At 40.4% G+C, this 16380-nt stretch overlaps 1 protein-coding gene across 16 annotated transcripts in view; it reads right to left on the minus strand.

The window, feature by feature from the left end:
* Positions 1-16380, minus strand: part of Cask (calcium/calmodulin dependent serine protein kinase) — a 340650-nt gene that overhangs the window by 104746 nt on the left and 219524 nt on the right. For all 16 annotated transcript variants that reach the window (XM_036175421.1, XM_036175420.1, XM_036175418.1 and 13 more), the window contains exons 6-8: positions 14372-14474; positions 9081-9256; positions 3682-3804 (exon numbers count right to left, since the gene is read on the minus strand). In XM_036175421.1, coding sequence (XP_036031314.1) covers positions 3682-3804; positions 9081-9256; positions 14372-14474 — 402 coding nt within the window. The remainder of the gene's footprint in view (positions 1-3681; positions 3805-9080; positions 9257-14371; positions 14475-16380) is intronic.

The following is a 16380-nucleotide window of genomic DNA, read 5'->3' on the forward strand; positions in this document are numbered from 1 at the left end:
CTGAGTAAAGACCCCGGGTAGTTTACCTGATGTAATGGCTAGAATACTAAAAGCTGGAGAAAGGCAGGTAGACATTCTAGGGAGAAAGGGTAGGCTGATGTTGCTGCTATTTTCTTTATCCCATTTTACTTTAGCTTTGATTCCTGACACATCCTAGCCTAGGTACAGGCTGCAGCCCCAAAAGTCAAAGGACAAATAACACTGACCAAGTGATCCCTGAAAAAAGCCCATGGAGAAGAGGAGATCTGTGCAGGATAGAACCTTGGGGCTATTTCACAGCCTGGCTCTGTCTTCCTTTCAGACTAGGAAGTTTACTACAACTGTGACCCTAAACTCTGTACTTAATCCTACAGTTGTTGGGATGGATATTCATTGCTAGTATCATTAATCAGATAGATAAAGATATTAAACATGTGCAAGTCAACAACTATAAGGCATTCATATGTTACTTGGCTTAATACTCAGATTCTTTGTCCACATGGAATAAATAAGAATCTCCCCTTGGAGATTCAGTTCAACCTGGTGGATTCAGTACACGCAGGTCCAGTCCCCTCCTTCCAGGCTGAGAAAAGTGTCCCTGTGTAAGCCCAAGGTTCCAAACAGCCAGCTCATGCACCAAGGACAGGTCCTGGTCCCACAGCCTGGATGCCTCCCAAACAGATCAAGCTATTTAATGGTCTCACTTATTCAGAGGGCCTGATCCAGCTGGGGGCTCCACAGCCTTTGGTTCATAATTCATGTGCTTCCATTCATTTGGCTATTTGTCCCTGTGCTTTTCCAATCTTGGTCTCAGCAATTCACACTCTTACAGTCCCTCCTCTTTCTTGACAATTGGACTCCTGGAACTCCACCTGGGGCCTGGCCGAGAATCTCTGCATCCACTTCCATCAGTTATTGGATGAGAGTTCCAGCATGACCGTTAGGGTGTTTGGCCATCTGATCACCAGACTAGGTCAAATCAGGCTTTCTCTCGACCATTGCCAGCAGTCTCCAGAGGATGTATCATTGTGGATTTCTGGGGACCTCTCCAGCACTCTGCTTACTCCTGTTCTCATGTGGTCTTCATTTATCATGGTCTGTTATTCCTTGTTCTCCCTTTCTGTTCTTGGGGTTGGGGATTTAGCTCAGTGGTAGAGCACTTGCCTAGCAAGCGCAAGGCCCTGGGTTCGATCCTCAACTAAAACAAAAACAAAAAACAAAAACAAAAACAAAAAAACAAACCAACTCTCGGCTTTCCAGATTGATAGGCTCCTCACTAATGGACTTCTTCATCTCCAGATGACACATAAGCCATGAGAATAACCAGTAGTTCACACATGGCAAGTGACTCTGAGTTTAGCTTTCCAGATTTTTCCTTTTATGTTACTGACATTTTAAAACATTCAGAGCCAGAAATCTATTCTGTATGGAGCTCAGACTACTTAAGATGAGAACTATAATCACTGGTAGAGATAAGAATTTCCAGAAGAAATATGTTATTAGCAAAGATATGCTTTGATAATGAAAGTTACTGTAACTGTATAATGCTAAGACATTTTTAAAGGCATCTTAAAAATTACTTAAACAGCTGCTATTGTCCTTATTTGGCATTAAAAGTAACTTCTAAATGACAAAAGATCTTCATTGGAAAAAACTGAGAGAAGCAAAGAGTAGGAATCTTCTAAGGTGTTCATTTGATATCAGGAAGAAAAAAATACTAAGAAAGTAAAAAAATATTAAAGAATTTATTCTTTGCTGAGAAAATCAGAAATATTAGTATTAAAATATCAAAAGGTTGAATGCATATTTCAAAATTAATATTCTTTTTAATGTTACTGGGACTATACTCAGGATTTTATGCATGATAGGAAAGTGCTCTATCATTGAATAATAACCCTCAGCAAAGATGTAATATTTCCAAGGAGAAACAAGATTCACTGAAATGCCAAAATTGTCCTATACTATTATTCCATGTCATCATCACCAGGAATACATATTAATTAATATTTTTCCATATCTTAGTATCTTGCATAAGTTTGGAGGAAGCAGCATGGTACAATAGTAGCCAGGGAAGATTTTACCAAGAAACTGGTATCTAAATAAGGATCTGAAGATGGTGAGGGAACAAAGCCCAAAGTGACCTAGAGGAAGAATATTCTAGGCAAAAGGGTATGACTAATACAGGAGAGTTAAGGCAATGATGTATCTGTGGTCTGAGGATCAGCAAGGAGGCCAAAATGATAGAAACCAAGGCTCAGGAGATTAGGACAGGGTAAAATTAGAAAGGTATCAGGAAACCCAGTTAGATAGCAGGTCAAGGAAGAATACTTCAGGAGAGAGGCCTAGATTCAGGCCTCATCATGTACAGACACTTAAAGGCAGTAAAACTCAATGAGGTCTTCCAGGTATAGAGTGAGATGCAGAAGAAGAGGAGGAGCAAGGATAGAGGCCAGTCAGTGGCATAGCCATGTGATATGGTAGGTAAGGACATGAGGAAAACTCAGCAAGATCTGAGGAGAAACAGCCAGACAAGCAGAAGGGAAACAGAGGGCAGATATCCTGGGAGCCAAGGGAAGAAAAGTTTCAGGAGATGGAACTTTGTCAACAGACCAGTAAGGTCTGGCCCTGGGATTTGACCGCTAGACTTAGCAATGTGAAGGTTAGTAGTGACTAGACAAGAGCTGTTTTTCTTTTGAGTTTTTGAAATTCTGGGATTCAAACTAAGGGCCTTGCCCATGCTAAGTAAGTACTCTACTGAGCCATACCCATTGCCAATAAGAGCTCTTTTAGTGGGGTTGGCAGCATTGAGATCCTGACTGCTATGAGTTCAAGAGAAAGGGATGGCAGAAATTGGAGAAATGGGTACATATAATTCTTATGAGTTTTGCAACTGAGTGAACCAAGGATTGGGGGCAGAAGTTGGAAGAGTTTGTAGGAGCAAGAGAAGGCAGATGTGCATGCATACATGTGAATGTAAACAATAAAAACAAATCCTAGCACATTAGACCCCAAAGGTCCAGAAACCTGATAATGTGGGAAAGAAGGAAGTGGCTGGAGCAATGTCATCTAATTAGTGAAAGGGACAGGATACAGAACATGAATGATGGGTTGTGGTAGGCTGAACTAGATAAAAGTCTTGCTTCTAGCAGTGACAACTTCTGTGACTTAGAGCAAAACTCTGACCCTCTCTGAGGATGTATTCTTCCTTATAAAGCAAGAATTTCCTGGAATACAGCACAATGTTTTAATGAAACAATATTATCTCCTGATGTCTAAAGATATGATTTTCCTTAATCCAGAAAAATGGGATGCAAAAACTCTTGAAATGTGTCTTTCCCCCCAAACAGTAAATCTATACCTAGTGCTTACTGAAAACCACTGAAGTCCTACAGAGTACAGTTGCACCCACAATAAAGATGATGTAAGATAACATGGTTACTTCAGTTGTACCTTTTCATCTTTGGTACATGTGTTGCCAGACAACAGCCTGTCTTCCCTTACAGATTCTGACTTAACCTTCTTTTGTGCCCTGTCCAACAGCTGAATAGCTCACATGTCTCTGACAGGGTGCACGGCAGCAAGCATGATGGACAATACTGAGAAAGAAGCAAAGAGTGCAAAGGTCCATCTTCCAGGGTGGTGCACTGTGGCTGCCGCTAGCCTTTAAGCACAGTGTGCATGGTGACCCGTGAGTGCAGGTACCTTAAGCCATGGGTGATTCAGTGCCTCATAAACAGTGATCCTTTCAGCGGGATCCAGCATCAGCATGCGGCGCACTAGGTCTTTGGCACTTTCAGAGATATGGCTCCACTGCCTTGGATTCATCTGAGGAGGAAACAAGGAAAGCTCCACAGTTATCTTCAAGAAGTCAACGCTTACTATTAGTTAATATTCTATAATCTATATTATTTCAATGTGACAGTCTCAGAGCAAAAAACAGATTGGAAGACCTGTTTTCTGAGGAGGAAGAAAGCACATGCAATGCTTTGTGATTTTTTTCCCTTTATTATATGAGGGTTTGTATCAACAATTATTCTGCTGGTGCTGCTATATTGTAATATTTTCAATATTTAAAAGGTAGAATGCCCATGATTCTGGTTTCTAGTTTTTGATTTTGATTTTAAAAGGATAGAATACATTAATCTACCAAGTACTAAAATAAATTGAAAAAAAAATAAAGAAAGATTCTTTTTTGGAGATAAGGTTTCCCTAAGCCCAGGATGGACCAGAACTCACTCTGAAGTCTGGGCTGACCTTGAAACTTCTAGTTTTTCTGCCTTAGGCTCTTGAGTACAGGCATTACAGATCTGTCCCACCTCACTCGGCTAAATAAAGTTTTAAAAGCGATGTCTGCAAATACTGGGATCAGGTGCTGAGTGTGGTATGTACCACTACAATCTTAGCAACTGGGAGGCTAAGGCAAGGGAATTGTGAGTTTGAGGTCAGTCTAGGTTGGATAGAAATTCTGAAGGGGGGGGGGGGAGAAAAGAAAGATGCATATATAAGCCCTACAACGAAATTGGGAGCAACATTAATTGTGAAGCTGTGAAAATACATTAATTGGATATTATGATCACAGTATTACAAATCTAAGGAAAAAATACTATCATCATAACTCTGTAAAACAGCCAATTCCACTAGTATACTCTATTCTTTCTTTTAGAGATGGGACAACCAATTCATGTGGTAAAATTGAATAAAACCAAACAGTAAGAATTACGAGTTTTCCAAAAGTCTTCTGATAATGGCTGTGAACCTTTGAGGCAAAAACTGGAAGGCTCCTGGGGAAGGGAAAATGTCTAAGCCCAGCAATGAGAAAAACATTCAAGGAACGTGCTCAGAGCTCAGAGTTGGGAAGGGAAGTGGGAACAGGAGGTAGTGACGGAGGTGGATCTTATTCCCAGTTCAACACCAGGAAGTTGCCTGATTGAATGACCATATGGAAGCTGCTTGATGCCAGGTGCTTCATGTAGTATTGCAGCTTTTGTAACTGTTGCTGTTGTTTTTCAGTGTTGGAGACAGAACCCTGGTCCTCACACATGCAAGGCCAAGTACTCTGCTAAGGAGTTACATCTCTGGCTCAGTGTGCTGGCCTTAACCAGTAGAGATCTAAGGCACCTCTTAAGAGAAAATGATGGAGAATGAATACAGCGATTTAAAGCCGAATGAAATCATACTACTTGCATCATAGCATAAAGGAATCATTCCAATTTGGCCAAGGGCTAGCAATAGATACCAAGCTTTGGCTCAGATGAGGCTTTAAACTTACAGATGGGGAGGGAAAAGCATCTTCATGCTAGGGAGAGCTCTTACAATTGGAGGATGTTCTATATTCCTCTTCTTAGAGGCAAAATTACAAAAGCTACCACTTTCATTTGTTGAATTTTGTGACATAATTGGCATAAGACTGCCTCAATATTGTCATCCTATTGGAATTGTGGTCAATGGACATGTTTGAAAGTAGTGACTAATTAGGCAGGACCTAGATGGTTATGCTCCTGTGCCTTTTTTCCCCCAACTTGACACAGGCTAGAGTTATTTGGGAAGGGGAAGCTCAATTGAGAAAATGCCTCCATCAGATTAGCTGTAGGAAAGTCTGTAGGATTTTTTTGATTAATGATTGATGTGGGAGGGGAGGGCCCAGGCCACATCCCATGGTCCTGAGTTGTATAAAAAAGCAGACTGAGCAAGCCACGTGACACAAGCCCATAAGCAACATTCTTCCATGGTGTCTGCTTCACTTCCTGCCTCCAAGTTCCTGTGTTGGCTTCCCCACACTGATGGACTGCAACCTGTAAGGCAAATAGACCCTTTCCCCCACAACTTGCTGATTGATGGTCATGGTATTTCATCACAGTAGTCAAAAACTAACTAAGACACCCTTCTTCCCTATCTTGGGGCTCATGTGATCTTCAAAATCTGGGGTTTTTTTCTTGGCAAATGAAAAGATCTGAAAGAAGTAGTTATGAATTTTGAAAAAATGGTTTGGAATGGTAATTCCCTGCTCTTTTTATGAGGACGTCCAGCACTGACAACACAGTCAGTCCGTCAGCTGGCAAAATTAGATAAAATTGAGTTATCAGGGCAAAACAACTAGGTGAGAAAAGAGTCATTTCTTTGAAATGCTAGCATGTATTCCAGTTAATAGCATTCTCTGACATCTATCTTAAAAGCCCAAGTAAGGGGAGAGTGATGGCATGTGGGGAGAAGGACATGCCAGGAAAGCAGAGGTGGGGCTGTTAGGAGGAAGGGGACCAGAAGGAGGGGGAAGGGGGGACAAGGATGGGTAATGGAGGAGCAAATGTGAGCAAATTATATATTATAGATGTACAAAAATCTCATACAGAAACCCACTGTTTTGTATACTAGTAAAAATTTAATAAGAAAATAGAAAAAAGGATCAAGCAAGTCAGCAAATGAGAATGAGGTCTAAGCCCAATCACTTAAGAGCAGGAACAGCTCCCAACTGAGCTTTCCTTACAGATGTCCAAGATCAGGGATTTACTGCTTCTTTTGATAAGTAGCATCAGGGTGTCAAAGTGATTTTTGTTTCTGAGATGTTTGGAATAACTTAAAAGTCTGTGAGACGCAGAATACGCTCTCCCCTATCCTTGTGTGATTGATTATTTCCATTATTTCCATACTAAAGAAGCAGCAATACATATTGATAGAATCATATCACAGTATGTAAAAAAAATAATGACAAGGTCCATGAAGTTCACAGAGGTGGCAGAAATGGACCTATATTTTAAACTGCTGATGAAAACCTGAACCTTTTGTAAAGGAAGCCTTGAAGAAAACCAAGAAGTGAGATTAGCCAAATTAAGTGGGAAATATACTGTAAGGTGCAAAGCTTCAAGTATTTAAAGCATTGAATACTTATTTCTATGCCTTGGTAGAGAAATTATAGTATAGCTGCTACCTTATCACTTCCTATAATATTGCCACCATTTGCTAGGAATAGGAAACTTTAAAATAACTTAATTTTTGGATAGTATAAAAAGTACAAATTTCTTACCAAGGCATAAAAATAAGTATTCATGCTTTAAAAATAGACAAAGTCAAATACCAGACACTGTTGGAATGAAGTACATTGCCTTGGAAACAAGGAAGTTAGCAACTGAACAAATACAAGGAAGAATTCTATTATTAGCAAATGCTTATAACTCAAAAAGGCAGGTGGGAGATTTTATTATGAGGTAAGTATGCCATCAGCTGCTGAAAAGATTTAGTGAACTGCCCAGTGCAGTTCTGGGTGCATATGAAGTGCTATGTCTCAGCTGCTATCATTGCTGTTATTCTTATTAACCTGGTACTTGCCTTTGTTTATTTCTCTTGATGTTTTTGAGACAGAGCCTTATATATCCTTGGCTAGTCTGGAGCTTTCTATGTAGATGAGGCTAGCCTCAAACTCATAGAGGTCCTCTTGCCTCAGACTCCCAAGTGCTGGGGTAAAAGGCACCACCACCATGCCTGGCCCTTGGTGCATTTTCAACTGAGTTTCTTCTAGAATTTCATTTGGTTTGGTAACTTTCAACCAGAAAGCCCAGTCTATGTATTTCTGACAAACTGTTTACAATTTCCAAGGGTAGGAGAGCAAAGACTAATAAGCAACCTCCTAGAGCATTCAGTTACCTTGAAAGTAGTACTTTTATTTATTAGTGGTCAACTGACTCTAAGCAGAAAAAGATGCATTTATAACTTCTTTCTGTTTCAGAAGGATACTGTTGGCAAACAAGCGAAATTATTCACCATTTTCACCTCCATGTGCTTTAATTATAGTTTGAAGGATGAGGTTGCAACTCTGGAACTACTTTTCCACATTAGGGGCTAGAAAGATGGTTCAACGGTTAAGAGTGAGTATTGCTGTTGCCGAACCTGCAGTCAATCCCCAGCTGCCACAGGAGGCTCCAGTGGTGTACATACCCCACCCCACTCCAAACTCAAAACACATAATTAAAAATCAAACAAATCTTTAAAAATGATAACATCGCTGACAAAATGAAAAGAAAATGTTAGTGGCCTCAGTTTGGGAGGCTAGTGTTACATAAACTTGTATTTGGTCTTGTGTTACCAGGCATGGCACAAAATGAAGCAATTGATTCAGCTGAATAGAAAACACAAGCTTCAGTGACAACGGGGAAAAATTCCTCAACACTAAGTGCCTTGACCAGAGACAAAGACACACGCGCTCACAGTTTCAGATCCTACCAGCTACATGTGTTAGAATATGGCTAGAAACATAGGAAGGATTGGGACTGTGAAGGGGCTTTCAGCTTACTTATTTCTGAGACTCCTTAGGTCTTTTTTGATCTAGCCCTCCACAATGTCAGTAACAGCATTGTTTTTTTTTTAAATAATGAAAGCAGTAATCTGGTAGTTTCAAGGCAATGATAATATTTGAGGCTTTCAATGCATAGTAGCTACAGAATGTGAATGTTTAAGACATATCAAAAATGCCTCTAAACTGGGGCTGAAGAGGTGGCTTAGCTTTTCTGGAGGACCTGAGTTTGGGTCCCAGAATCCATGTTGGTGGCTCATCACTGCCTGTAACTCTAGCTCCAGGGGATTCAACACCTCTCTGGCCTCTGCAGGCACCTGCATTCACATGCAGACACATACACAAAATTAAAGTAATAAAAAGAAATTCTTTAGAGAAAATACCTCTTAATTGTTATCATGAAACATGGTTGTGATGTTCACATGTCAGTTTACTCTGTAATATAAAGACATTTTTCTGCTATATTGGTGGAAATTTAAAACTAGGATAAGAAATGACTTAAAGTACCTGAGTGAAATTTCCATTTGAATGTTATAAATTAAGAAAAAAGCTTTAAGAATAAAGGCCTTTTCTTAATTATATAAAAAGGCCCATAGAAGTCTGCTTCTCAGTGAGTTCAACTCATGGTGACTCAAACTTATCCAGACCCCACTGTGCTCCACAAGACTACTGGGTCCCTGATGTCAACACAGATCTTTGCTATGGTGGGGTGGGCACCTAGGTGACAGTCAGGTGGTGAGCAATGACAGACAGTGGCTTCAAAACAACACCTTTTGGGGTCTTTTAAAACTGAATGAAAAATAAAAACCACAATCCATACCTTATATTTTCCTTTAATAATGCCTTCAAACAATCTTTCCTTGGTTCCATAGAAAGGTAAACAGCCACTGAGCAGGATGAAAAGGATCACGCCACAGCCCCAGACATCGACAGGCTTTCCGTAAGGCTCTCTCTTGACTACTTCTGGGGCCATAAAGTGAGGTGTTCCAACACGTCCTAGATTTAAAACAACAACATTATGGAAAACTGGTTTTATAAAATGAAGGTTTTTTTTCCTACTTGAAACCTGAAAGTAAAAAAAAAGCAATATTGGACAGGCACTTGGGAGGCAGAGGCAGGTGGGTCTTTGTGAATTCAAGGGCAGCCTGGTCTACAAAGCAAGTCCCGGGACAGCCCAGTCCCAGGGCTATACAGAGAAGCAAAACAAACAAACAAACAAACAAACAAACAAACAACAACAAAAACCAATATCAGTCTGAATGAAAAATTTACCAATATCAATGTTTTTCTACCACTTTTTCCCCTTATAAAAGGAATTCATGGAAGGAAGGAAAAAATAGTTTATCTGACCACATTCTGAAAACACTGGGTCTAGAACAGGACCCTGGTACTCTTCTCTGAATTCTGCATGTTATATAGTAGGTCTTTTATTTCTTGCTTCTTCAAGGAGTTTAAACTTTCTAATTTAGAGTGGGGGCAGAGAAGAGTGGGTTGACTGAACCTGCACCTGTTGGGTCAGAGGTGGAAGGCCCACCTTGGATAGAGGCAGGGGCAGGGGCAGGGGCAGGGGCAGGGAGAGGGTATAAGTGAGCAAAAATTTGATGGCAGAATGGTTACTTTTAATTTATTAGGTTGACTGCAGCAGTTCTCAACGGCTACTGGAATGGGAATTAGCTCACTCCTAATGTTAACATTGGAAGAGAATTGAGAGCAAATAGAAGGCATACACTAAAGCAAAATCAGGAACTCCCTCCCATGTAATCCTCCTGTGTTTGTTGTTGTTTTTTGAGACAGGGTTCCTCTGTGTAATGACCTTGGCAGCCTTGGAACTCTCTTTGTAGCCCAGGCTGGCCTCGAACTCACAGAGATCCGCCTGCCTCTGCCTCCCGAGTGCAGGGATCAAAGGCGTGCGTACCTGGCTCATAGGAATTGAGTGTCAAGGTACCATCTGACTCTTTGACTGACTCTCATCTTCTTGAAACACTCTTCCTTTTTCCTCCCTCTGGTACTAGCTGCTTGCACATTATAACCATCTTTAACTGAGTACCCTCAAGACAGTCTTTTCCTTTCTGGAGGAACAAAAGGCTTAAACTCTAGGGAAAGGACTTTGGGGTGAGCCACTGCCTACCAGACTGGGCAGGGCCAGCCCTGCCTTCCTTCCTCTGTCTGTTGGTTTGTCCGCCTGTCTCTTCTTATGCTGAATCCAAGATCATCTTTACTTTGAAGATTGCTAAAGACTTTATCTCACTGTGGTCCAGAGCCTAAGAAATCTTCTAGTCCATCTACAGAGAATATATATCACAAAGGCCTGTTGGGTGGTTATCAAACTCAGCTGGGATGGAGAGGGCTAAGGAGCTCTGCTGCAGATCATTCTGGTTTCCCCTCCATTCCTCATAATGGAAGAGCTTAAGCTCAGGGCTCCAACAGGGAAAATACCTTCTCTTAAAATGTACAACAAAAATTTAGTACCGACTATGAGGATCTGACGAGAGAAATAGTTTTTATTTCTGGGATTGTCTGATTTGCTTTCTCAAGCAGCATAGAGGAGCTGAAATACTGGGAGCTGAACTTTCTGGTTCATTGGCAGCTTTCATAAGGCAGGGGCCCAGGATAATAAACATTGTTCTGATGGGCAGGGCAGAAGTAGGGAAAAGCAGGGCTGAGAGCTCAGGGTATCATTTGAAACACTGGTCCCAGGAGCTGTCTGGTACCTGCTGAAAAGTTCACATGGTGCTTTGACACTCAACTCCTATGACTTCAGGTGGAGTGACTCATTGTGTGTGTGTGTGGCAGGGGGGCTTTTTGTAGGGAATAACCCAAAGGACCACAGTTTAGGCCCAGCCATCTATCTGGACTGAAGACTGCCGCCTGCATGGAGGAATTAGTGCTTTTTCTTTGGGAGGAGTTTACTCTGAGATAGCAGAGACTTTTCAGTTGCAAGTACATCAGTATGAAAAACTTCACCAAACTCCTTGCCTTTGCTATTAATTTTCATTGTGTGTGTGTGTGTGTGTGTGTGTGTGTGTGTGTGTGTGTGTGTGACGTGACCACTTGACTTTTATCACAAAATTCTAAGAACAGGAAACCAATTACCAAACCAAACATAGAACTTTTTATGAAATACCTCAGATATTTACATAATATTTAAGTGCTAATTTTAATGCAATAATAAAACCCTCCCTCAAACTTCCGGGAGGGAGCTGTTCTGAGTAGTAATACTTTGGGGTTTGAGTCTTCCTAACACAGCTTTTACCTTATCCCTTCTGTAGGCGTTTTACAATTTCCTGACTCTTTTTTTGCATAGGGTGTCACACATCATTCAACCTTTCCGTGGGGACTTGCAGTTGTCATCCAGGACCCTCACAGGTATGTAAGGATGGCTCTCTGTGATCCAATGCGTACATTTTTTGTCACCAGGCTTTCACTTGCTTTCCTCTTACCATGCTTTCTCCAGGCTTGGCAACTCTTCATTTGTTCCTTATAATCTGCTACTGACCAGAAAATGACTAGCCACCAGACTCTTTCATTTCAACATTTCCAAAGTGCTAGTCAGGTCCTTACCACCGTGGTAGGTACAGCAGATATATAGAGGGATGCACCATGGCTTTCCTACCCCTTACAAACCTCTCGTCTTTCCTGTTATTACATGTCCTTGATCTAACTTTGTAAGGAAGTAGGTAACCAGATAGTTCTGGTTAGATGGACGAGGAGGAGTGACAGTTACAATACGCTTGCTTTTAGAAGGCAATAATTGAGCTGAAGACTAAACCCGACAGATAAAATGTAATTATTTTCAGGGTTGTATTCAGGGTAAGTGGATTCTCTAAACAGTTGAATGTTAGATGGGGGAAATGTAATGGAGTTAAGTGGTTTTAGTATGTAGAACATGTAAAGGAGATAATACTTTCTATTTGGAAGCCCAGGTAATTAAACATTCCAACCTACAGGAAAAAAGCTTTCTATTGCAAAATTGATAAACATTAGCAAAATTTCAAAAATACTTTAAACAACAGGAAAGCTTTTCCCCCTAAGGGAAAAATCATGTATCCCTTTATCTATTCACATTGTGTTTTTAAAGGCATTGCAATATTTAAAATAGTTACTTCAAGAATATATAGAAAGGTTCATTAAGACATGACAATATTTTGACTACTAGGAAGTATTTTAGGACTAGAGATGCAGCTCAGCGGAGTGCCTGCTTAGCATGTACAAGCCCTGAGTTCCACCCCCAGCACCATATTCAAATTTGGTGTGATGGTGCACATATGTAATCCTAGTGTTCAGGAGGTGGAGTCAGGAGGATCACAAGTTTAAGATCTTCCTCAATTCCTTATCAAGTTGGAGGCCAGCCTGGGCCACATGAAATCCTTTTCCAAAAGAAAGTTTAAAAAAAGAATTTGAAGTATAGAGCATAGAGAATAGTAATTTTTGAATAATGGACATGCTGTGAGTTCAAAACTAGTTGAAAAATTAAAATTAGGGGGAGGGTTCATAGACTTCAGGAAAATGGCTGAACACGTAGGCAAACATGAATCTCCTCCCCCCATCAAGATTTGTGAAATAACATAGAGTCCATGCCACGATGACTATGAACAGAATGCAGATCCGAAGTAACAGACACAAAGTCATTCAGTACATAACATATAAAAGGAATTTGACTCATTTTCTCTTATTCTCATGTTACTGGAAATGTTTAGCTGGAAAAGTATGTAAGATCAGAAGGACTTAACAGAGTTTAATTTTAGAGAAGAGCGTGACAGAGAGTGATTCTTAAAATACAACTATAATTGATGCTCATTTTTTTCTAGAAGATAGTCCAGGTTGTTACCGCTTGAGGCTCTCTCTACTTACAATCAAACTGAATGAAATGTCCTATGTAACAGACAGCTATTTTGATAGTCATGGTTTAGAAAGCATTTAAATTTAACATAAGCACCTGTTTTGTTTTCTTTTATAAGATAGTGTCTTGCTATGTTGTCTAGGCTGGTCTCAAACTCAAAGCCACCGTCTTCCCTCAGCCTCCCCAGTGCTGGGATTCATGTGTACATCAGCACACCTGGCTTAACAGAAGAATTCAGAAGGGTGGCAAATTGACTTGAAGACTCCATGCTAAAGACTGTGCTTCATGTTGTTATTCTTCAGGAAAGCACTGACCACACTGGCAGGACGGAATGAAGAACTATACAATCTGCGAAACTAAGATACCGAGGTAAACTCTGGGCAGCATCATGGGCTGGATTCTGTTGAAAAGAGTAACTGAAGCCCCCACATACTGGGATCTTAATTAGCATCCACTTCTATACACCAGTGAAGAAAGCTCCTACTTTGACTTTCTTGTTTTCTATTATGGCACAGGAATTTTAAAATCATATTTTGCTTTGGTTAATAAGACAATCAGCCTATATTGTTATCTATTTGCTCTTCAGAAATGCACAGGCTGGCAACTTCAGCAGTGTTCTTCGATATATAGAGAAAGGAAAATGGTAGGAAATTTAAACTTAGACATGCTGTGACCCTAGAAGGTAAACTCATTCATACTAGAAATGACTTTATTTGTCCAGTTGAACTTCCAAAGCTTCTATGCTCCAAACGTTAACCTCTTTGTGCACTGTTCTTATGTTGTGCTTCCTTGGGCCTTCTCTGTGAATTGTTAGGGGCACAGTGGAGAAAACTACACAGCACTTTCTGCAGTGCTGGAGATGGAACCCAGCCTGCATACATACATGCTAGACAAGTGCTCTGCACCAAACCACACCTACAAGCCCAGAGTCTTTTTTTTTGAAACAGGGTTTCTTAGAGTAGCTGTGGGTGTCCTAGAACTCATTTTGTAGACCAGGCTGGCCACAAAATTGGAGGAGATGTGCCTGCCTCTGCCTCCCGAGTGATAGAACTAAAGGTGTGCATCACCATCTCCCAACCAGAGTCTATTTTTAAGGGACTAAATTTTTAGTTATGACAGCAGAGCTACTAAGTTGAAGACTATCTGATGCTGGTGGGTAGAATGAGGTATAAAACGCTCAGGCTGGGGTAGTATCTAGTTTGAAATTTGACACCAACTTAAGAGCAACCAGGTTTTGAAGGGAGAAAACAAATATGTTAAAATGGTCTTACCTCCAGCGACAAGTCCAGATTCTCCTAACTGAATGGCTACCCCAAAGCCCCCAAGCTTAACAGGTGCCGAGTTTTCTTTCGAGGCGAGGAGAACACAGTGGGGCTGAAAAGAAAAACCGACAATCAAACCCAAAGATAAGAATTAATGGAAAATAATTCAATTTACACAAAACTAAATAATACAATATAGTAATACTTAAAAAAATGTTGGAATTGGGTCACCAAGATGGCTCAGAGGGTAAAGGTACTTACCCAAGTCTGACAACTTGGGAACCACAAGTTAGAGAGAACCAACTCTTACAAATTGTCTGCTGGGCCTCCTACCCCAATAAAAACTATAAGTATTAAAAAATTAAAAATCTATTATTAAAAAACAAATTTCAGTAAAAAAAAAAACAAGCTTCTGAAGCTGGGCAATAGTGGTGCACGCCTTTAATCCCAGCACTCAGGCAGGTGGATCTCTGAGTTTGAGGCCAGCCTGGTCTTCAGAGTGAGTTGCAGGACAGCCAGGGTGATGACACAGAGAAACCCTATCTTAAACAAACAAACAAACAAACAAACACACAAATAAAGCTTCTAAACTATATAAAATGCTTGAGTTCTTTGTCCTCTTTTCTCTTCTGAATGCTTTCTCTAAAGACTTAGGAATTATTTGTTTCCAAGATTAAGCTATCACTCATAGAGCATGGATGTTCAAGAAATACAGATATATTTTCTTCTTTGTGCTATAGTCTCTCCATTTGATTGACAGTAGGAACACAAGAATGAGAGAAAAGAGGCCACTGCAGCTCATCAGAAAATGACAAGAACTAATCAAACATAGGGTAAAGCTGAGAGGAATTGCTGATGGATAGAAGTGTGAGGGAAAGAGGCAGGTCAAGCTTGACAAGTAGGTTCTTGCAACTAGCCTTGGAGCGAAAATAAAGATACCATTTACTAAAGTGAGGACTCCTAGGGGGAAGAGTTTGAAAGATGGACTATTGAACGCTAGGTCTTATAAAATAGGGTAGGGCAGGGGCTTGGATTAGAGGCGTGAATTTGGAGATCAACAGCATGTCACGATAATGAAGTTTCTGAGGGAATGGGAAAAGATGATGTGGAGGCAGTATATATAGACAGGTTTCAAGTTTTCTGTGCTAGGAATACAGCTAGAGGAACATATGCAATTAAAGAAGTCCTGCCCCTGCTTCAACCTTTTAACATTTACAATTGTAGGAAAAAACTTCCACATGCCCACTCATCTTATATGCACGATTACTTGATATTCTGTGATCCTCTAAAGCTTTTCATTGCAGTTATGTGTTTGTGTGTATAATTGTGTGCCATCTCAGAGGACAACTTGAACAAGTCAGTTCTTTCCTTTCACTGGGTAGGTTCTGGGGACCACACTCAGCCATCGGGTTTGGCGGCAGGCACCTTTACCAGCTGAGCATCTTCTTGGCCCCGATTCTGCCATTTTTGCTTTACCTATCCTCATTCATTACACTTTTTGATGAAGTATTCTAAAACCAATCATATAATTTCACCAAGTTCAGTGCTTCTAACAGAGAACTTAAAAATAATTACATTTTAAAATATAAATCTATGTAAATCATTTTATATAAATCATTACCACATCAAAAAGCAACGATTGTAATTATCTTCCTTTAAAAATACTTTATTTTTATTTTCATGTGTGTCTGTGTGTGTGTGTGTATTCATATGAGTGCAGTGCCTTCAGAGGCTGAGAGGGTATCTGACTTCCTGGAGCTGGAGTTACAGGAAGTGGTGAGCCATTTGACGTGGGTGTTGGGAAGTGGTCCCTGGTCCTCTGGAAGAGCAGGAAGTTCTCTTAATTGCTGAGGCGTGTCTCTTAGTCCCTCTAATATTCACATTACATTCAATTTTTCTTGACTATCAAAACAATGCTTTTTAGTTGTTCTTAGTTTAAAATAAGACCCAAACCCTATTTGGGAGGTAAAGACAGGAAGATCAGGAGTTCAAGGGAGCCTCAGCTGCATATTAACAGT

This window comes from Onychomys torridus, chromosome X (genome assembly GCF_903995425.1).
Source record: "Onychomys torridus chromosome X, mOncTor1.1, whole genome shotgun sequence".
Taxonomy (NCBI): Eukaryota; Metazoa; Chordata; class Mammalia; order Rodentia; family Cricetidae; genus Onychomys; species Onychomys torridus.